This window comes from Zeugodacus cucurbitae, chromosome 6 (assembly GCF_028554725.1).
Source record: "Zeugodacus cucurbitae isolate PBARC_wt_2022May chromosome 6, idZeuCucr1.2, whole genome shotgun sequence".
Lineage (NCBI taxonomy): Eukaryota > Metazoa > Arthropoda > Insecta > Diptera > Tephritidae > Zeugodacus > Zeugodacus cucurbitae.
Window position 1 is genome coordinate 2,950,063 of NC_071671.1, and position 17,071 is coordinate 2,967,133.

A 17,071-nucleotide genomic window follows, 5' to 3' on the forward strand; every position below is an offset into this window, starting at 1 on the left:
CTTGGCCACTGTTTGGGTCGATTCAACGGCCTTCGACCACGGCCGTTTTCGCTTGATATTGTCGTGTGTGATCCATTTTTCGTCGCCAGTCACCATCCGTTTCAAAAATAGGTCGAATTCGTTTCGTTTCAGTAGGATATCACAGGCGTTGATTCGGTCCAGAAGGTTTTATTGCGTCAAGTCACGCGGAACCCAAACATCAGACTTTCTTGTGTATCCAGCCTTCTGTCACGAGTTGCCACATGCCGGTCGATGTTTTCCATGATTTGATCGGTATTCGTCGTCACAGGTCTTCCGCTGGCTGGTGTATCCATGTCGTTTTCACCCGCTCTGAATCGTCGAAACCATTCCTCTGCAGTTCGGTGTGATATAGTACCATCCCCCAAAACACCATTAATCTCACGGAACGTTTCTCTAGCGGATTTGCCTTTAACGAAGAAAAACTTTAGAATTGCGCGAATTCCGGCGTTAGTGAACTCCATGTTTACACGTTTATAACTGTTGCCAATATATTTGCCAACCTAATATTATTAGACATTTTGCTGTTTACACTTTCTTTTAGTTTTGCTTAGTCTTAAAGTTCGGATGGACCTTGTTTGAATAGTCTGAGTGACTTCTGACCTAGTTTTATCTTATATGAATAGAATAAGACGATTATTTGTGACGATAGCGATATTAATAGAGGTGTTCTCTGTTTCATTGTAACTAAAACCTTACTATTTCGTTATAACGGTCGATAGTTCTAGGATTGCTATACGGTGTGTGTTCAAAAATAACGGGAATTTTTGTTTTTTGAAAAAAATATATATTCATTCGTCTGCAATTGTCGAAACAAGCCTCAAACGGTTTTTGGGATGACCTTTGGCTCTTTCAGCGTATGCTTGTAAAACTAGAGCCCTTTAAGGTTCTCTTAATTTTTGGGGATGTCATGTTCGGCTGACGATACACCCGTTATGTTTTTGACCAATAATTCACGCACAAGCAGCGAAGTGCGGGTTTTTAACAAGCGTAAATCGCCAAGCTGACAAACAGTCTAACCTTAACGACTGCTACAGACAAAGTAAGCAATGATCCGACAGGTTATTTAGTCTAAAATCTGCCCGAGAGAAGTTTCAATTTCTTGAAAACCCTTGCATATCTCTTCTGCTCCGTATAAAGGGAGAATTCGCCAACGTAATTTCTTGAGAGAATTTTTCATTTGTTCGCTGAAAAAAGACTATACTTACTTCATAAAGTAGACTTTCGTTGAAGTTAGTCTCCAAGTATCTCAATTTTTTCTCCAAAAATTAAATCGACAATTACTTCCCGTTGAAAAAAGAAAATTTTGTTCATCTTTTGACACTTTTCAAACCACTACCTCTATTTTGCCCAACCCAACCGCTCGACTCTCATTAGCGAGCTTTTAATAAAAGACAACTACATAACTGTATTGTACTATAGTCATATCATATTTATTATGATTTCTTTTCCATTCATCATCTGCATTATCAACGCCTGGGTCATTGTCATTGTCATTCTCATTAACATTATCATTATCATTATTCACATTGTGATTAGTATTAGCATAATTTAAGCTACGAAAAAAACGCTTCTGATAAGCATGCACGTTAACAATATTTCGATTATCGATATTTGCAGCAGCATCATCATTCATAACATGATTAGCATTAGCAATAGCATTGTTGTTGTTGTTATTATAAATATTTTGTTGTATAGCATCAATAACATTGTGATTAACGTAATTGTATGCGTGCGCTAAGCGAGCGGCAAAAGCTAAATTGCCAACAACAACAACCGCTGCAGTGGCAGCAGCAGCAGCACCGTTAATTGTTGCTGGTTGCTGTTGCTGTTGCGGCTGTTGTTGTTGTTGTGTTGCTGCATTAGTAATTGCATTGGCATTAATTTGATTCACATTGCCTTCGTGATTAGCGTTCGCATTCATTTGCATTGCAGCTGCCGCATTAACTACGACAGCCATATTAATGTTGTTGTCAACATTAGGCATAACAATACGATTATTACGGTTAATATTGTTGTTATTGATGCTAGGTTGACGAAAAAACGGCAGGCGTATATCAAAAAAGTTACGCTTCACATTATTGTCTCGCACGCTGCCGTCGTCGTTGACAGCAGCAACAGCAACAACTTGCTTTTCAATCGCAGTGTTCACATTAATGTCACCGTTATCTTTATAACTAACCTCCTTAACATTACTATTAAGCCTAATGTTATCAATATTTCCATTGTTGTTGTTATTGTTATTGTTGTTATCTTGCATATATGTATTCGTATTGATATTCGCAGCTATTATATTCGTTTTAGTTTGTGTTGTTTTTGTTGCTGTATTTGCATTCGTATTCGTATTCGTGGTCGTTTTAAGATTTTGTTGTTGGCGCCCGAAATCCACCACGGAAGCTTGCACTTCCGCGGCAGCTTCAACGTTTTTTGCCAACTCTGCAACTTGTTGCTGTGCGCGCTGAATAGGCTGCTGTTGCTCAGCAACATGCCCATCAACATTGCTTGCAGCAACATTTTCGTTCGTATCAACATGACTATGTTGTTGCTGTTGTTGTTCGTGAGCTGTTGCAACCGTTGCTTCGTTTGTGGCCTCGGTGGCAGCAGCTCGTCGTCGATATCTATGTCTAATGTGGTTAAGTGTTGCTTGTGGTTGTTGCTGTTGCTGTTGCTGTTGTTGACTAAACTTAGAATTACTATTACTACTATAATCAGTCATACTAGGGTAAATACTATCACTACTTTGACTATCGCTACGTTTGCTACTACTATTGCTGTTGCTGTTGTTGTTATAATTATTATTATCAATATCATGCGCATCATCTGCGTGACTATGTGCTTCATAATCGGCGCGCTGTTGCGTATTCTCGTATAAGTAGTTTTTTGGCAAGGCAGGTATTGCATTAACATTATCATTACCATTATTAGCATTCGCATTAGCATTAGTGTAAGTATTTAATTGTTTATAATTACTATTTAAATTACTATTAACATAACTATTTGAGTATTCATCTGTTTGTTGCTGTTGCTCAGCAACATGTTGCGCTGCTCTCACTGGTTCAACGGCCACGGACTGCGCTTGCGTGCGCCGCTGTTGATGCTGATGTCGATGCCTGTGCGCAGGCGCCTCCACCACACCCTCCGTCGCAGCACCCAGCGCTGCTTGACGTTGCGCGCTCGCCGGCGCCTGCTCATCGCGTTCTGACAACAGGCGCGCATCGCGCTTCACCACCAACTCATCGCCCACAATTTTGGGTTGCGCTGCTTGCGCCACTGCTATTTGCATATCGGCTTGCGCATCACCACCCCCGGCACCCGCACCCGCACTCGCACTCGTACTATCTGTCGCGCCCGCGCTTGCACTCTCCTCCTCCTCCTCGGCAACTTCCTTTTTTCGTCGTCCGCGCTTGCGTCGCGACGCGGCCAACATAGCCATGATGTCGATCAGCGTTGTCGGCACCAATGATGCGGCAGTGGCTGTGAGCGCCGATGCCGCTGTTGACGCCGTCGAACTGGCCGCCGCGCCCGGTCCACGCGCTGGCGGTGGCGGCTGTTGGCGCTGTTGCTGTTCATGACGCGCCAACAATTGCTGACGGTGACGACTCTGCTTGCGCAGCAATTGCTCGCGTTCATGTTGACGGCGGCGCGCCATTTTTGTGCCGTTGTTGTGGCTCAGCACACCCTTCGTAGACAGGTTATGTTGCTGTTGGCGTTTCCGCTGCTGTTTTCGCCGATTGCGTAGTCGGCGACGATGATTCTTCTTCTCAATACTATTCTTATCGTGCCGCAATGGATGTTGTTCGGCGTGTTGCAACTTACGAATGCGCTCTTCCAACAGACCGCCATCTTGTTGCTGTGGCCTATTGTTGTTGCCCTTGTTGTTGTTGTTTTTATGATTATTATTAACTCTATTATCCTCACTAAGACTATGGCTATCATTATTATCATTAGTAATACTCTTTGCAGCTTCTGTATGCAGTCCTTTTTGTGGTTGCTCTAGGCTCTCCTGTGCTATGGTGCTACTCAATATGGAACTATTGTCATTGTTATTGTTTTTATGGGCATTATTTCTATTGCGTGGGATGCGTGTGACTTTGGGTGGTGTATGTGTTGTGGTAGTTGTTGTCGTGGTGGTGGTGGTGGTGGTAGGTGTGGTTGTTCTTCTTGTTGTTTTTCTTGTTGTTGAAGAGGTGATTCTACTAATAGTAATATCTTCCAAGCGCCGTCGCTCAAAGAGGAAGTGATCCTTGCTGATGCCGCGCGCATGTTTCAGCCGCTTTGGTCCAATCGGCTTGAATCGCTTCGTGAAACCCACGCGCAGCGTTGCATTGTAAGCATTCGCGTACATGAAATGGCCATGCTCGATGCTCTCACTGAAGTGGCAGTCGCGAGTGAGCTGTTTCTACAAAGAGAGAGGAGAAAAGAAGACAAAGAAAGTAAGATTAGTGATGCATAACTTATGTAGAAATAATACTCTAATAATAATATTTAAAAAAAAAAATTGAAAAATCAAAATAGCCAACTCTACAAATTATCTCTTCCACAAGTATCTCTTCATTTCTTTATCTGAAATATTTTTCTCTGTCCGTCACAATTATGTATTTATATACCCGCACATCGCAAATAAATAATAATTTAGCATTCTGTAGTACGTCATTGGAATTTCCAATGCCAAATTACAGGCATCAATTTGTGTCCGCAGAAATCCTGCTACTCGTAAATTTTCAATAGCCATTATGAAAAATACAATTAGAGCTCCCTATTTTCACACGCCACCAACATAGCTGAAAGTAGTTCGGTGTATATCAATCGTTTTGATGAATTTATTATGGTGATCATTACTTTAGTCAAGCTAGATAAGAGATCTTATCAAAACAGCACACTTGCTTTGTGCAGGCGGCTTGGAGACTTCTTGCGGCATAGTAAATGCGAAGTTTTTTGTATTTGTTATTTGAATGTCGACTATCATATTAATTGATCATTCATTTAGTAATACTTTTGTATTAAGATTGGCCACAAAGATAGCGGCAAGAAGACGCAGTAAAGGAATATTTTATTTTGTAGATGTTTATATGCTCTTTGCAGGTATTTTGCGGTGTTTTTATTTTTAAAAAGTTACTTACGTAGCTCAATTTCGTATATATGTGGATGTGTGGAATTTGAGTTCAGTGGAGAGTTTGTAGAGTTTGTAGAGAAAAATTCAATGAAATCAATTAAAATTGCTATTTTTAAAGACTTTACTTGAAGTATACATTTAAATTAAGCTATTTAACAAAGTGGAGAGTTTGGAGAGTTTGAAAATTTGAATGAAATCAACTAAGATTGCTGTGTATATAGACTGTATTTGAAGTATAGCTTTAAATTAAGCTATTTAACAAAGTGGAGAGTTTGTAGAGTTTTGATATTTTGTGCAAAAATTCATTAAATTCAGCTTAAATGCTTTGAATATTGTTTAATAAGTAGTGATTATTGCTTTTTTAAGGTTTTATGCGTAATTTAACATATGATAATGTTATTTTCTTAACGCTCAATTTCAGCTGTTCTCATGCTACTGCTTTAATGTCTAATTCATTGTAACAAAAATGCATAATTTCAACTTACCAGTCCCTCTAATCTGCCATTACGAAAGCACAAATATCGCCCAACTTGTTTGGCATAAAGCGTAATAAAGAATGGATCGCCATTAAATGGATCACCAACATTATCCATGGTTATGGGCTCTGCAAGAATAAGAAAATAAAATTGTTAGGTAAGTAAGTATTCATTTTATACTATTTGCTTATCAAATACAACTTAAGCTGATTATACAACTTAAACAAAAGTCGCGACATATTAAGCGTATTAGATAGCTATCAAAAATCGTTACGAACTAATTGCCAAAATAAATTCCAGCTAAGTTTATACCTCATGCACTTATCGCTATGCGCTCATGAAGTCATTTCACCTACTTTCATATGATGTCATACGAAAGACACTTGCATGCCTTCGTCTGCCGCTATAGGTGGCCATTCGGTCATAGACATGCTCATACATATATTGATCACGGTTTAAAAATACTTGCGCTACGCAACAGTGAAAATATTTTAAACTCAGCGACTTAGTGGATATACGACACGAAGCCATTTCTTTTTCTTTGTTACTTATTGTTTACTAATTTTGTTGCTATTAAAAGGTATGTGGTGTGCCTTTTTACGATGAGCATAAAACACACTTGAGATAATATTAATAGTACGTATACGCCCCGGTGTCGCCACACGTTAATCGTATTGAGGCGATTGGTCTACGCTTACTAAGAGATTAATTTCTAGGAATCACGTTTAATTATTTGCCTTATCACCTGAGATAGTGAGATAGCAGTAAGTGGTTTTATATTAAACTCTACATTTAATGCATATTAATTGTTATCTATCAAAAATGTGGGTGAACTAGTGAAATGCCTTTAAGAAAAAATCAACTATTTACAAAGCGAAGTGTAATTTCTTTTGTTTTTGATTATACTTTGGCGCTTCATGCTTTCTTAAGTATTGTAAATATTTGATAATAGTAAAAAAAATATTTTGGAGACTTTTTTATTATTGTAATTTTTGTAATTATTCAACCAAATTAATATTTTTCTAGATGTTTTACATAATTTCAAACAAATTCAGTTAGTGTAGAGTATAAATATTTCATAATTGAAAAAAAAAACATTTTGGAGACTTTTTAATTATTGTAAATTTTTCAGTTAAACAACTAAATTTATGTTTATCTAGATGTTTTACATGATTTCTAACAAATTATGCTAGTGTAGAGTTTGGAGACTTTTTGATAACTTTGGAAATCTAATTAATTTGTAATTATAATATGTATATTCCTCACTTATATTAACTACATTGTATTTATATGCATTACTTCTCACCTGCTTATGATATCTAGGTATATTTTCACGAGTCGTTCACATGGTCTATTCCTGTTATCTAATATTTATATCTTAATAGTTAACTGTACACTTCTCGCAAGTCAAATGCCTATGACATGACCAACAAATAGGCAACTATAAGGATGCCAACAACAGTGCGAACCCATGAATATTACATATTCACTGAAATACCTTCGCTATGTTATGTATGTTAAAGCGTGAAACCCAGAAAGCCGATCAATTTTGAAATGTCAAAAATTAAAAATGTGTCAAAAATATATTTAAAGCAACTATAAAGTCATTTGTAGTAGTCATAACTATAACAATAATACGATATCAATACAGTCGACAACAAAAAATACTATGCAAATATTTCTACGCACACATACTGACATACTTATATACGAGTATATGCATATCATGCTAGATACTATGGAATTTTATCAATTACGTTTTTTACGTTTTTCGCTACATTTTTCTTCGACATTTTATCGCTTGTTTATAGAAGATTTATACAAGTAGTAGTGTACGATTTATTTTTTAAACATCCCCTTACTTGCTCGCCCCCGTTCAACATTTCAATATTTTTACTACTTATTTCACAACAAAAAGTCCATATATTATATATATATTATAGTAGTAGAGTTAAACTCATTTTTTATCGCTACTGATAGCCTTACACAAAATACTAGCACGCAAAAAGTTTGTTTTGATTTGCTTTTACTCATATTACGAATATTTTGTTTTTTGTTTATTTACTAGTAGTAACCGGTGTTAGTAGGTGAATGCTACTTATTTTCAGTGTGATATGATGTGGTTTGGCTTGTTGCTAGAGTATTAAATATGTATGTAAAAGCATATATTAATTAACAAAGTTGTTTATTATGTTTATTAAAAGCAAAATAAATTATTTTTGCTGCATTTTAATAATTGGAGAGTTTGTAGACTTTTGGTATTTAAGCATATTTTTATATTTTCTGAATTATACTTGAAAGAACTAAAAGGTTTTGACCATTTAGTATGTTTTTAAAAGTGTGGAGACTTTGGAGACTTTTCCAAAAATGTATTAAAAATGATACAGCAACTCAATTAAGCTAATTTCAACTAAATTAGTGCATATCACTTGGTGTATAATCAGTTTCAAGTCATTTCATTTGTCAGCCTGCATATACTCTGTGTCACAATTCCGTGTAACTACACTTTAATCCACTTTTGCTTGTATACGTTGAGTATGTATCATTAATCATATGACTTCATACAAATTATATTGAAATCGCGTACTAAAAAACCTAATACTAGCGATTAAACACAAGCGGGATGACGAACCAAATTAAAACCGCCCAGATTATTTCCTAGAAAATTTTTAGTTCCACTGAAATGCAGTATTAACAAAGCGACCTAGAAGATTCTATGAATGGCAGTTGATTGCAGTGACCAAAAACCACAAAATAAATACAAAAACTCTATAAACATTCGATAATAAATGCACATGCGTGGGCCAAAATGCAACATGTAATATATTTCGATATGTATTTTTGTATATAATTAATGCGTTAATCGGCCACCGAACCGGTCACATACCTACATACATTCGGTAGTAATATATTTTATTACTGACAATCATAATAAACACAATAATTTCAATTAAACGACCGCTTAATAATACCACCAGCCTCCAGAAGTACGCATGTATGTGTGTGCGCTGCGAAACCGCAAACCAACCTTTAAATTGACAGATGGCGCCAACGGCGCGCAAAGCAACTCTACAATGAAATGCTTATAACCGCCGTAGAGTTGCATTAATTTCATTTTATATTTATTTGCAATTTTTTTCCGCCACATAACAACTGTCATGAATCGACATTCTTGCGATTTAACAGCGAATTTATGTGCGTCCACAAGTGAGGACTTTAAATCAATGGCAATAAAATATTAAATTACCATAATTTAATTAAGTTGCTACAATATATACACCAAATACGACATTCCAGACGGCATAAATCTAAAAAAAAGAAAAAAGGACAGACGCAAAGCGAGAGTTGAAAGTACCGAAAAAGGTTAGCTACAAAAGCCAAATCAATTAAAATTGCAAAATTGAATTTACAAAAAACTAAAAAAAACAAGATTTCCAAAGAAAATTTATTACTCGATCCCTATAAAAAAAGACAGGCGCGTAGAAATTGAAAAATTTCTTAATTTCTTTATAAAGTGTGTGTGAGTTATACAAAATTTGCGTGTAGACATCAGCACAGTGTGGTTATTTATGGCAGTGATTCTCACTAAATCCCTGCTGTTTCGGCGAGCAGTTGAAAGCTCAATTTAATTTTGCACTTAAGTAGTCAACTAAGGCTAAATGAATTTTTAAGCAGTTGTATTTGTACAACAACTTTTTCGTCTAAATTTCATAAACCTAAATTTCATAATAATGTTGAATAAACTTACGTGCAAATGCTATGTTAGCTGCAGTCACTTTGCCGACGTCATTTATATGTAGCGCTCGGTCGTTGTGGGTCGTAAGCATTAAGACATAGTCTTTTGCTTTTGTGTAAGCTGGAACTACAAAGGCAAACATTACCTGAAAATGAAAGAGAAAAGTAAAATTATAATTTTATGTTTTATAAAATAGCAGAAGAAACATTTTTTGAAATATTTGTGTTTTGGAGAGTTTGTAGACTTGCGTGCAATAACAAAAACGAACTAAAAATAATTTTAAATTGGCACAAAAATTCGCTGTAATAATAAAATTGCTTTTGAACAACTTTTTAAGCTTTGGAGACTTTCGATATTACATAATTTTTTGTTTCAATACACAAAAGTTGCTAAAAAAATGCATTTAATGAAGTTTTCTAAGAGTGCGCATAAGAAAAAAAAAATTTGGAGACTTTCAAAAACACAATTTTTTGTTGAGATTTTATAAAATAATGTTACTACAGCGCTAAGAATGTAGGAAACAAGCATAATATTATTTTAAAAATTTTGGAGAGTTTCAAAACTGCATTTATTTTGACAGAAAAACTACTTTCAAACACTATAATATTTTTTTAAATTAATCAGAAAAGAAAACCTTCGAGAAACAAACATAATATTATTTTTAAAATTTGGAGAGTTAAAAAACTACATTTATTTTGACAGAAAAACTACTTTCAAACACTATAATCTAATTTAAAAGTAATCAGAAATGAAAATCTTCACCAACACAAGTTTTCTTAGTGTAAACCCCTACCGCCGGCCAAACACCGGTCCAACCAAAGCCGCACAAAGTTGCTTAATTGTTGACTTTCAGTTTCACTTTAATCCCTCACTGACATAACCCCACTTTATGGCATCTCGAGCATTATTAAATGACTTTCATTAGCATTCCAGGCGCTATCGTAAAACACGTTCTTAACAATATCGCTCTCACTACTGGCAGTCGATTGCTGCATGTATTTGCGGGTATTACGCGCTGATATACGTACAATAAAAATGCAAATATTGTCATCGGCGCGCACATTTAATAGCAAGTTTATTAGTCATTATTTGCATAGCCGACAATTAAAATGCAATTCATAAATTTCATTTCTCTCTGCAAGCACAGGAACACCAAGTGAAGAAACAAAAAACCAACAACGAAAAAATTATGAAAGAACAACAGCAAGTATGAGAAAGAGCAGCATCCACTTAAACGCCCATTGAAAGTGTCACAAAGAGTAGCGAAGACAAAATTGAATGCCGCTACAAATTTCAATACGATCGGTCGGTTGCTACGCGGTCCCCAGACGGGCTGGGCAGAACAAAAGCTTTGGGTCTGCCGAAAAAAATTCCCACCATAATAACAATTATTAAAAGTGGAATAATAATGAAGCCGAAGAAAAAAGCTATACGAAATGCTTATGAAATCGGGCAAAAATTGATGATGATGGCATCGATACTGGGACAGCGAACGTACGCTGCCGGCCGGCAGACAGACAGTGCTGTTGAGAATGAGAATGTGATCACTTAAGAGGCGGAGTTGGTGACGCTGGAGACTTCAAATAACTTGAATATGATGGTGTTTGAGATAAAGTAACGATTTGAGTAGCTGATTAATGCAAATGAAGTGCGCCAGTGCATTTAGGGTCCTCACTTTATGTTATCAGAAGGGAATTTATAAATTTGCACCACCATGAGCTCCGGAAGGAGTGTGTTAGACAAGGTGCTTCATATCAAAAATCCATGTATAACAGCACATTGAACGGAAATACTTGTGTCTTGTTGCCTTAAGTCTGTAATTCGATGCCACAATTTGTATGATCACAATCAAAGTGGAACAAACTAATATCGGAATCAGCAAAAATCGCGCAACCACAGCGAAACAACCGCAAAGCAGCACACTCTAGTATACTAAAGTACCATATAGGCTTCCTTTCAGTGGCTTGGAAAATGCAGTACACCCATTTCAAGCCTTTGCTTGTATGCCTTAAGCTTATTGTTGTTATTTTTGCCGCTCAAGGCACTCATGTTGCAGGTGTGTATGCGGTTTTTTGGCAGTCAGTGCAATACTTTTGCTGCTGACAAGTGTGTAACGTGTCGGATTATAATGTCATATCAATTTTTTATGCCTTCACTCGCGACGACAGACCTTTTTTGTGCTTTGTCTCTTTTTATACGCCCGTTGCAAGTGCAGACATGCAAGCAATTTGAGCTATGAAAAAGTTTAGTTTGAAGTCAAAATGTTGCTAGGCGCACTAAAAAAGTGAAACTAAGGCGAAAACAAAATCTGTATATCGTGCGTTTAATGCGTTTGCTGATTGAATGGCAAATGAAAGCGATTGCATGCGCTGGCGGTGAAGTAGTCACGCTGGAGTTGTTACTTTTACAGCTTAACTACAGACTACTTAAATTTTGTCACTTTACGAAAACGTAAAATATGTTATTTAAGTGCGCCAACAAAAGTTTTATGCTATTTTTGAAAGTCTCCAAAAAATTTTGAAACTCTCCAACAGTCTAAATTAGCTAGATATCTGTTCAAAACAAAAATTTGCGAAATAAATGTGATATTGCAATTAAATAACGTGATTTTTCAAAACTCTCCAAAGTCTCCACTCACTCAAAAGTTTAAAAAACTATGATAAAGTGATTATTTTATTAATTTTGAATGTTTTTTTTTAATACTATATAAATTCTCGAAATATTTTAATGTTAAAACAAGCTATATTCATAACGTATTCTCCACAACCTACTAAATATTGCACATTAAATTTTCAAGCTCTCCACCAACACAGCATATCTCAAAAGAAACACTTTCAAAAGGATTATTTCATGATATAAGTGACTGCAGGCGACAAATAAGCCGCCACAAGCATATAAGCTTAATCCTTTGTAGCGCCGCTATGCAGTAGTGCCAACTAGGCGCACACACACCAGTGCCAACAAATCACATTGGTCAGCCTGCCGTTAGGAGTAGAGCCATATTTACCTTAATGCAACTCCGCTACATATGCCAATAAACTACTGCAGTAGCAACAACATTAATAAACAACAGTAGGTCCTTGCGGTGGTGCCATTGACACAGGGCCACAATTGTTATGGCATTAAATGTGAATTTATTGAAATGCGCTCATGTTGAAAATAGATGTGCCAATGTGTCGCAGACTTAAATTGTTTGTATGTGTGTGTTTGTGTGTCAGCAGCTGTTGAACGGCAGTCAGCATAAGACAATAAAAATACTTGCCGACAGAGAGACAAAACGGCGCTCAGAAAAGGATGAGCGCACTTACAAACATATACTCGTATGTGGCTGATTGGTGTCCCTGCAGACGGCAGTAGTCGCCTTATGATCTTTTTTTCTTTTTGTTTTTATACGAATCCATATCAGTAAAGCCAATTTATCTGGCGCTTTACTGTCGCCTTTTAAGCGAATAATTTAAATTAAGGCCACTTAAAGGTACATGTGCACTTCTGTGTGTGTGTGTTGTGAAGGTCTCCAAGCACAAATGAATGGACATAAATTGCATTTAAGGTCAATTTTCAATTAAAATATGCATAATAAATGCCACGCGTAATATGCTTGTTGTGTTGAAAAAAAAAATGAAAAAATATATAAAATACGCCGCATTTGCTGCGTGCCAAACATGGCCAGATAGAGTGGACTTAGTGCGCATAGATAAAAATAAATAACAGTAAAGCATGCGGGCTTCGCCAAATATGGACAAGCAAGTAGCAATTAAGCACAGTCAACTGATAAAAGACATTTCCTTTACGATTTTTCGACTGCCAAAATAAAACCTTTTTTATTGATTTTAAACATCACTGACTGCCAAAGTACGCATTTCATTCGATTTTAATTTTTTTATTTTTTTTATATTTTTTTTTTTTTTTAATATTTTTTTCTTGCTTCTGATACCATCACCTATTTTTGCGCTACACCGCTCTTACATCATCATCTTTCGTTCATTTGAACTTTTCAATAGAGTCCCTTAAGCACGCGCTTAAGTTTTTCGCCTTCAAAATACAAGCCTTACGCCATTGTCCTGCTACCCTATCGCACGCTCTCTCGCTCGCGCTTAAGTTGCTTTGCTATCGTAACTGTATTGCACCACGCGTAAGCCGTCCGCTTTATGTACAAGCTTAGGCAATGTGATTGATTACACCGAAAATATTTTTTTTTTCTATTTTTTTTTTTCAATTTACAAAACACCTCCATTAACCTCCATTGCAAAATGTGTGTGTGTGTTTGTGGCAATAATTACTACGTTGTTTGCTTTGAGACAGTACAAAGTGTAATTAAAATTGATTTCTGTACATAAGCTTTCCATTTAATACCCGCCAGCTTAGTGGGCTTTTTAGCGATAGGGGCAAGTGCCGGCCATCTGTATGATTCCATCAAATGGTAAACAGTGGAATTTTTCTACAAACATCTATATATAATATGTATTTACAAAAACACTACAACTACTGCGATTTGCTGCCGAATCATGCACCTAACACTTTGTTATTGCATGTAAATTGATGAATTCGCTTTTACTTTTTTTAATTTTTTTTTTTTCAATTTGCGTAGGTAATTGATTGCTTGTTTGAATTCAATAAAATTGTTTAAATATTAAACGCTAGCGCATTTCATACACGCATTCCTTACGGTTGAGGTTATGCGTACGCAGAAAATGTGTATGATTCTAAGAAAGCTAAAGCTTCTATTCACTGCTGAAATTTTTTTCTTCATTGCTTCATACTTAGTTATCAATATCTTACCACTTCTTGGGAACCTTAACTTTACCACCTCAAATTAGTTCGAATCCACAGTGTCCCCAACCATTTTAAAACTCTACATGCCTGTTTCTTGTACCTTCACGCGTACACTTGCTGCACAAGCTGAATCCCCACAGGTTTATGATATCATATATTGCTATTCTTTTGACTTTTCTTTAATCATGAAGTCTTATAAGTTCTAAGTTCTGTACTTTTTTTTCTTTGCTGCCGCTGTGTAAGCCATTATGAGTGGTTAGATAATGTTTAGGGATTTTCGTGGTATTTATTAGATATACACCTTGCTGCTTGGAATGTTGTTGGCGATGTTACTTTATTTCTACATATATCATAGTTTTAAAGCATACATATATAGTATAGAATTATATGTTATGTTCATGGGTAGCAACTATGTTATACTAACGCTTTGGAGCGTCATTGAAAGGTCTTAAATCAGTATTAACTAACTGCCCATTGCCAAATGATGTGTGTTTAGTGCAAGCAGCATTTCGTGGCAACAAAAAATGTACGTTTAGTTAATATTTTTTTAAAGAAATGATTGATAGGAAATGTGCTTTTAAGCTGCTTTTTATTTAAAAAAATTTTTATCATTTAATGAGTGTGGTTATTTCAATGGAAATTTTTTTATTTTAAAATCTACTTTTTGTTCATTTCGATTAAATTTCAATTTTATTAATAAATATTTTTTTTTAAATGTTTTTTTACTATTTTTTTTGTGAAAATGTATTTATTTAAAAATTTTTGGTTAATTTCAATTAAATTTCAATTTTATTAATAAATATTTTTTTCTTAAAATTTTTTTTCGACTATTTTTTGTAAAAATTTATTTATTTAAAAATTTTTGGTTAATTTCAATTAAATTTCAATTTTATTAATAAATATTTTTTTCTTAAAATTTTTTTTCGACTATTTTTTGTAAAAATTTATTTATTTAAAAATTTTTGGTTAATTTCAGTTAAATTTCAATTTTATTAATAAATATTTTTTTCCTTTTTTTTTACTATTTTTTTGTAATTATTTATATTTTAATTTCAATAAATAAATTCTTTCACGCTCTAAATACCACTAATCACCCATTCCCAGATACACTCAATAATAGCAAAGTCCAAATCCAAAATATCGGACAAGCAATTAAACACCCGCTAGGTGACACAACATCCGTTATTTATACGATCACTCGTCCAAATATATATATAACTCTAAGCAATTAAAATAATCTACGACAAAATGTTGACTTCGTTGACCCAACATTTCTCAAGTGGTAATACATAAATCATATTTGAATTGTAACAAATCTGAAAATTATTATTGTAGGCGATTAAGAGCGCCGAAACATATTTGAAAAAATGAAAATAACAACAAAAACTACCGAAAGCTCTTCCAAAACATGTGCCAGAAAGAGTGAAGACACTAATCTAAGCCGCAGCTGTGAAGCCGAGTGTTAGACACTCCATTTCTAATCAGCCAAAAACGCGCCGCTCTCATCGTAAATAAGAAAATTGTCATCGTTAAAATAACACTTAGCCCCAGATTATGTACTACATAAACAACAGAACATATTCGAAAATAGAACCAAAAACAATGCTGTCACACGCTTTATCTGCGACTCAACGATATTTTTCAGCCATTTGGTCGCCAATGCGCTCAAAAAGCGTTTCAATACTGATTTTGTTATTTTTTTGTTTTCTATTTTTGTTGTCAAGCCTAAGTCACAGCTTTCTGTTTTTTTTCTTTTTTGTTGTTTTTTGTGCCTATTAGTCTGGTGCTTTATTGTTTTTAATTTTGTTAATTTATTTGCGTTTTTTTATTTTGTTTTTAATATAATTTTTGTTTTATTACAATGTACTTATGTTTGGCTGTTTTGTGTTCCCTTTGTCACAGTTCAATGGCGTGCAACACAACACTTTTTCGAGTGCTCACGCAAATACTACTTACAGTTATCGTTTTGAATATTTTTGTTCTTTTTTATTATTGTTGTTGTTGTTGTTGTTTTTTTTAATTTAATCGTGTATCTCCCGTTTGTGTTGAGTGGCTGTGTGCGTGCGCCTTGTTGACAAGCATAATGAGACAAAAATTTATGTGAAAAATTATGAGTGATCACTTATGATACGTAATCGGGTGGGGAGCAGATGGCCAGAGCAGATTTTTTAGTTGATGGAATTTTTTCGGAATTTTTTTGAAATGTTTTAACTAATTTTTAAGATATTAAATTGTGATATAAAATAACAGAATTGCTAGTTTTATAATAAAATATTTTTTTTTTATTAGAAAAAAATTTTGAAACGAAAAAAAGTGTTTTAAAAGTTTTATTTAATTAAAAAAAAATAAACAGTAAATAAAAATAAAAAATATTTCTTAGAATTTTTTCGATTAAATATTATTTTTGTTGCCAAAAAACTACTAAAAAAGTTTACTAAAAAAAATTTTTGAAAAAAAAAAATAGTTTTTATAATTTTTTAATTAAAAAAATATTAAAATGAGCAAAAATATTTATTGTTGAAAAAATAGTAAAAAATTTACTTTAAAAATATCAAATAAAGAAATAATAAAAAATATCTCTTACAATTTTTCCGATTGAAAAAAATATGGAAGCAATAAAAAATTTTATACTAAAAAATTTTCTTTAAAAAAATTAAAAAAAAAAATTGTTTTTATAATTTTTTAATTAAAAAAATATTAAAATGATCAAAAGTATTATTGTTAAAAAATGATATAAAAAAAATACTTTAAAACTATCAAATATAGATATAATAAAAAACATCTCTTAAAATTTTTTCGATTAAAAAAAATATGGAAACAATGAAAAAATTTATTGTAAAAAAAATTATAAAAAAAAAATATAAGAAAGATTTAAAATACTTAAAAAATACTTAAACGATAAAAAATTTTATTGTAAAAAAAATTGTAAGAAAAATTAAAAATATTTAAAAAAAA

At 34.1% G+C, this 17,071-nt stretch overlaps 1 protein-coding gene and 1 long non-coding RNA gene across 4 annotated transcripts in view; one reads left to right on the plus strand and one right to left on the minus strand.

Annotated features, from left to right (window-relative positions):
- The window catches only part of LOC128922463 (uncharacterized), a 130,360-nt gene that overhangs the window by 43,430 nt on the left and 69,859 nt on the right, over nt 1-17,071 (plus strand). Inside the window, exon 2 of the long non-coding RNA XR_008471668.1 lies at nt 5,553-5,764. This is a non-coding gene — a long non-coding RNA (uncharacterized LOC128922463). The remainder of the gene's footprint in view (nt 1-5,552; nt 5,765-17,071) is intronic.
- Nucleotides 1,388-17,071, minus strand: part of LOC105217344 (putative uncharacterized protein DDB_G0277255) — a 50,361-nt gene continuing 34,677 nt past the window's right edge. For all 3 annotated transcript variants that reach the window (XM_054232964.1, XM_054232965.1, XM_011192291.3), the window contains exons 3-5: nt 9,356-9,488; nt 5,617-5,735; nt 1,388-4,417 (exon numbers count right to left, since the gene is read on the minus strand). In XM_054232964.1, coding sequence (XP_054088939.1) covers nt 1,403-4,417; nt 5,617-5,735; nt 9,356-9,488 — 3,267 coding nt within the window. In that variant the 3' untranslated portion in view covers nt 1,388-1,402. The remainder of the gene's footprint in view (nt 4,418-5,616; nt 5,736-9,355; nt 9,489-17,071) is intronic.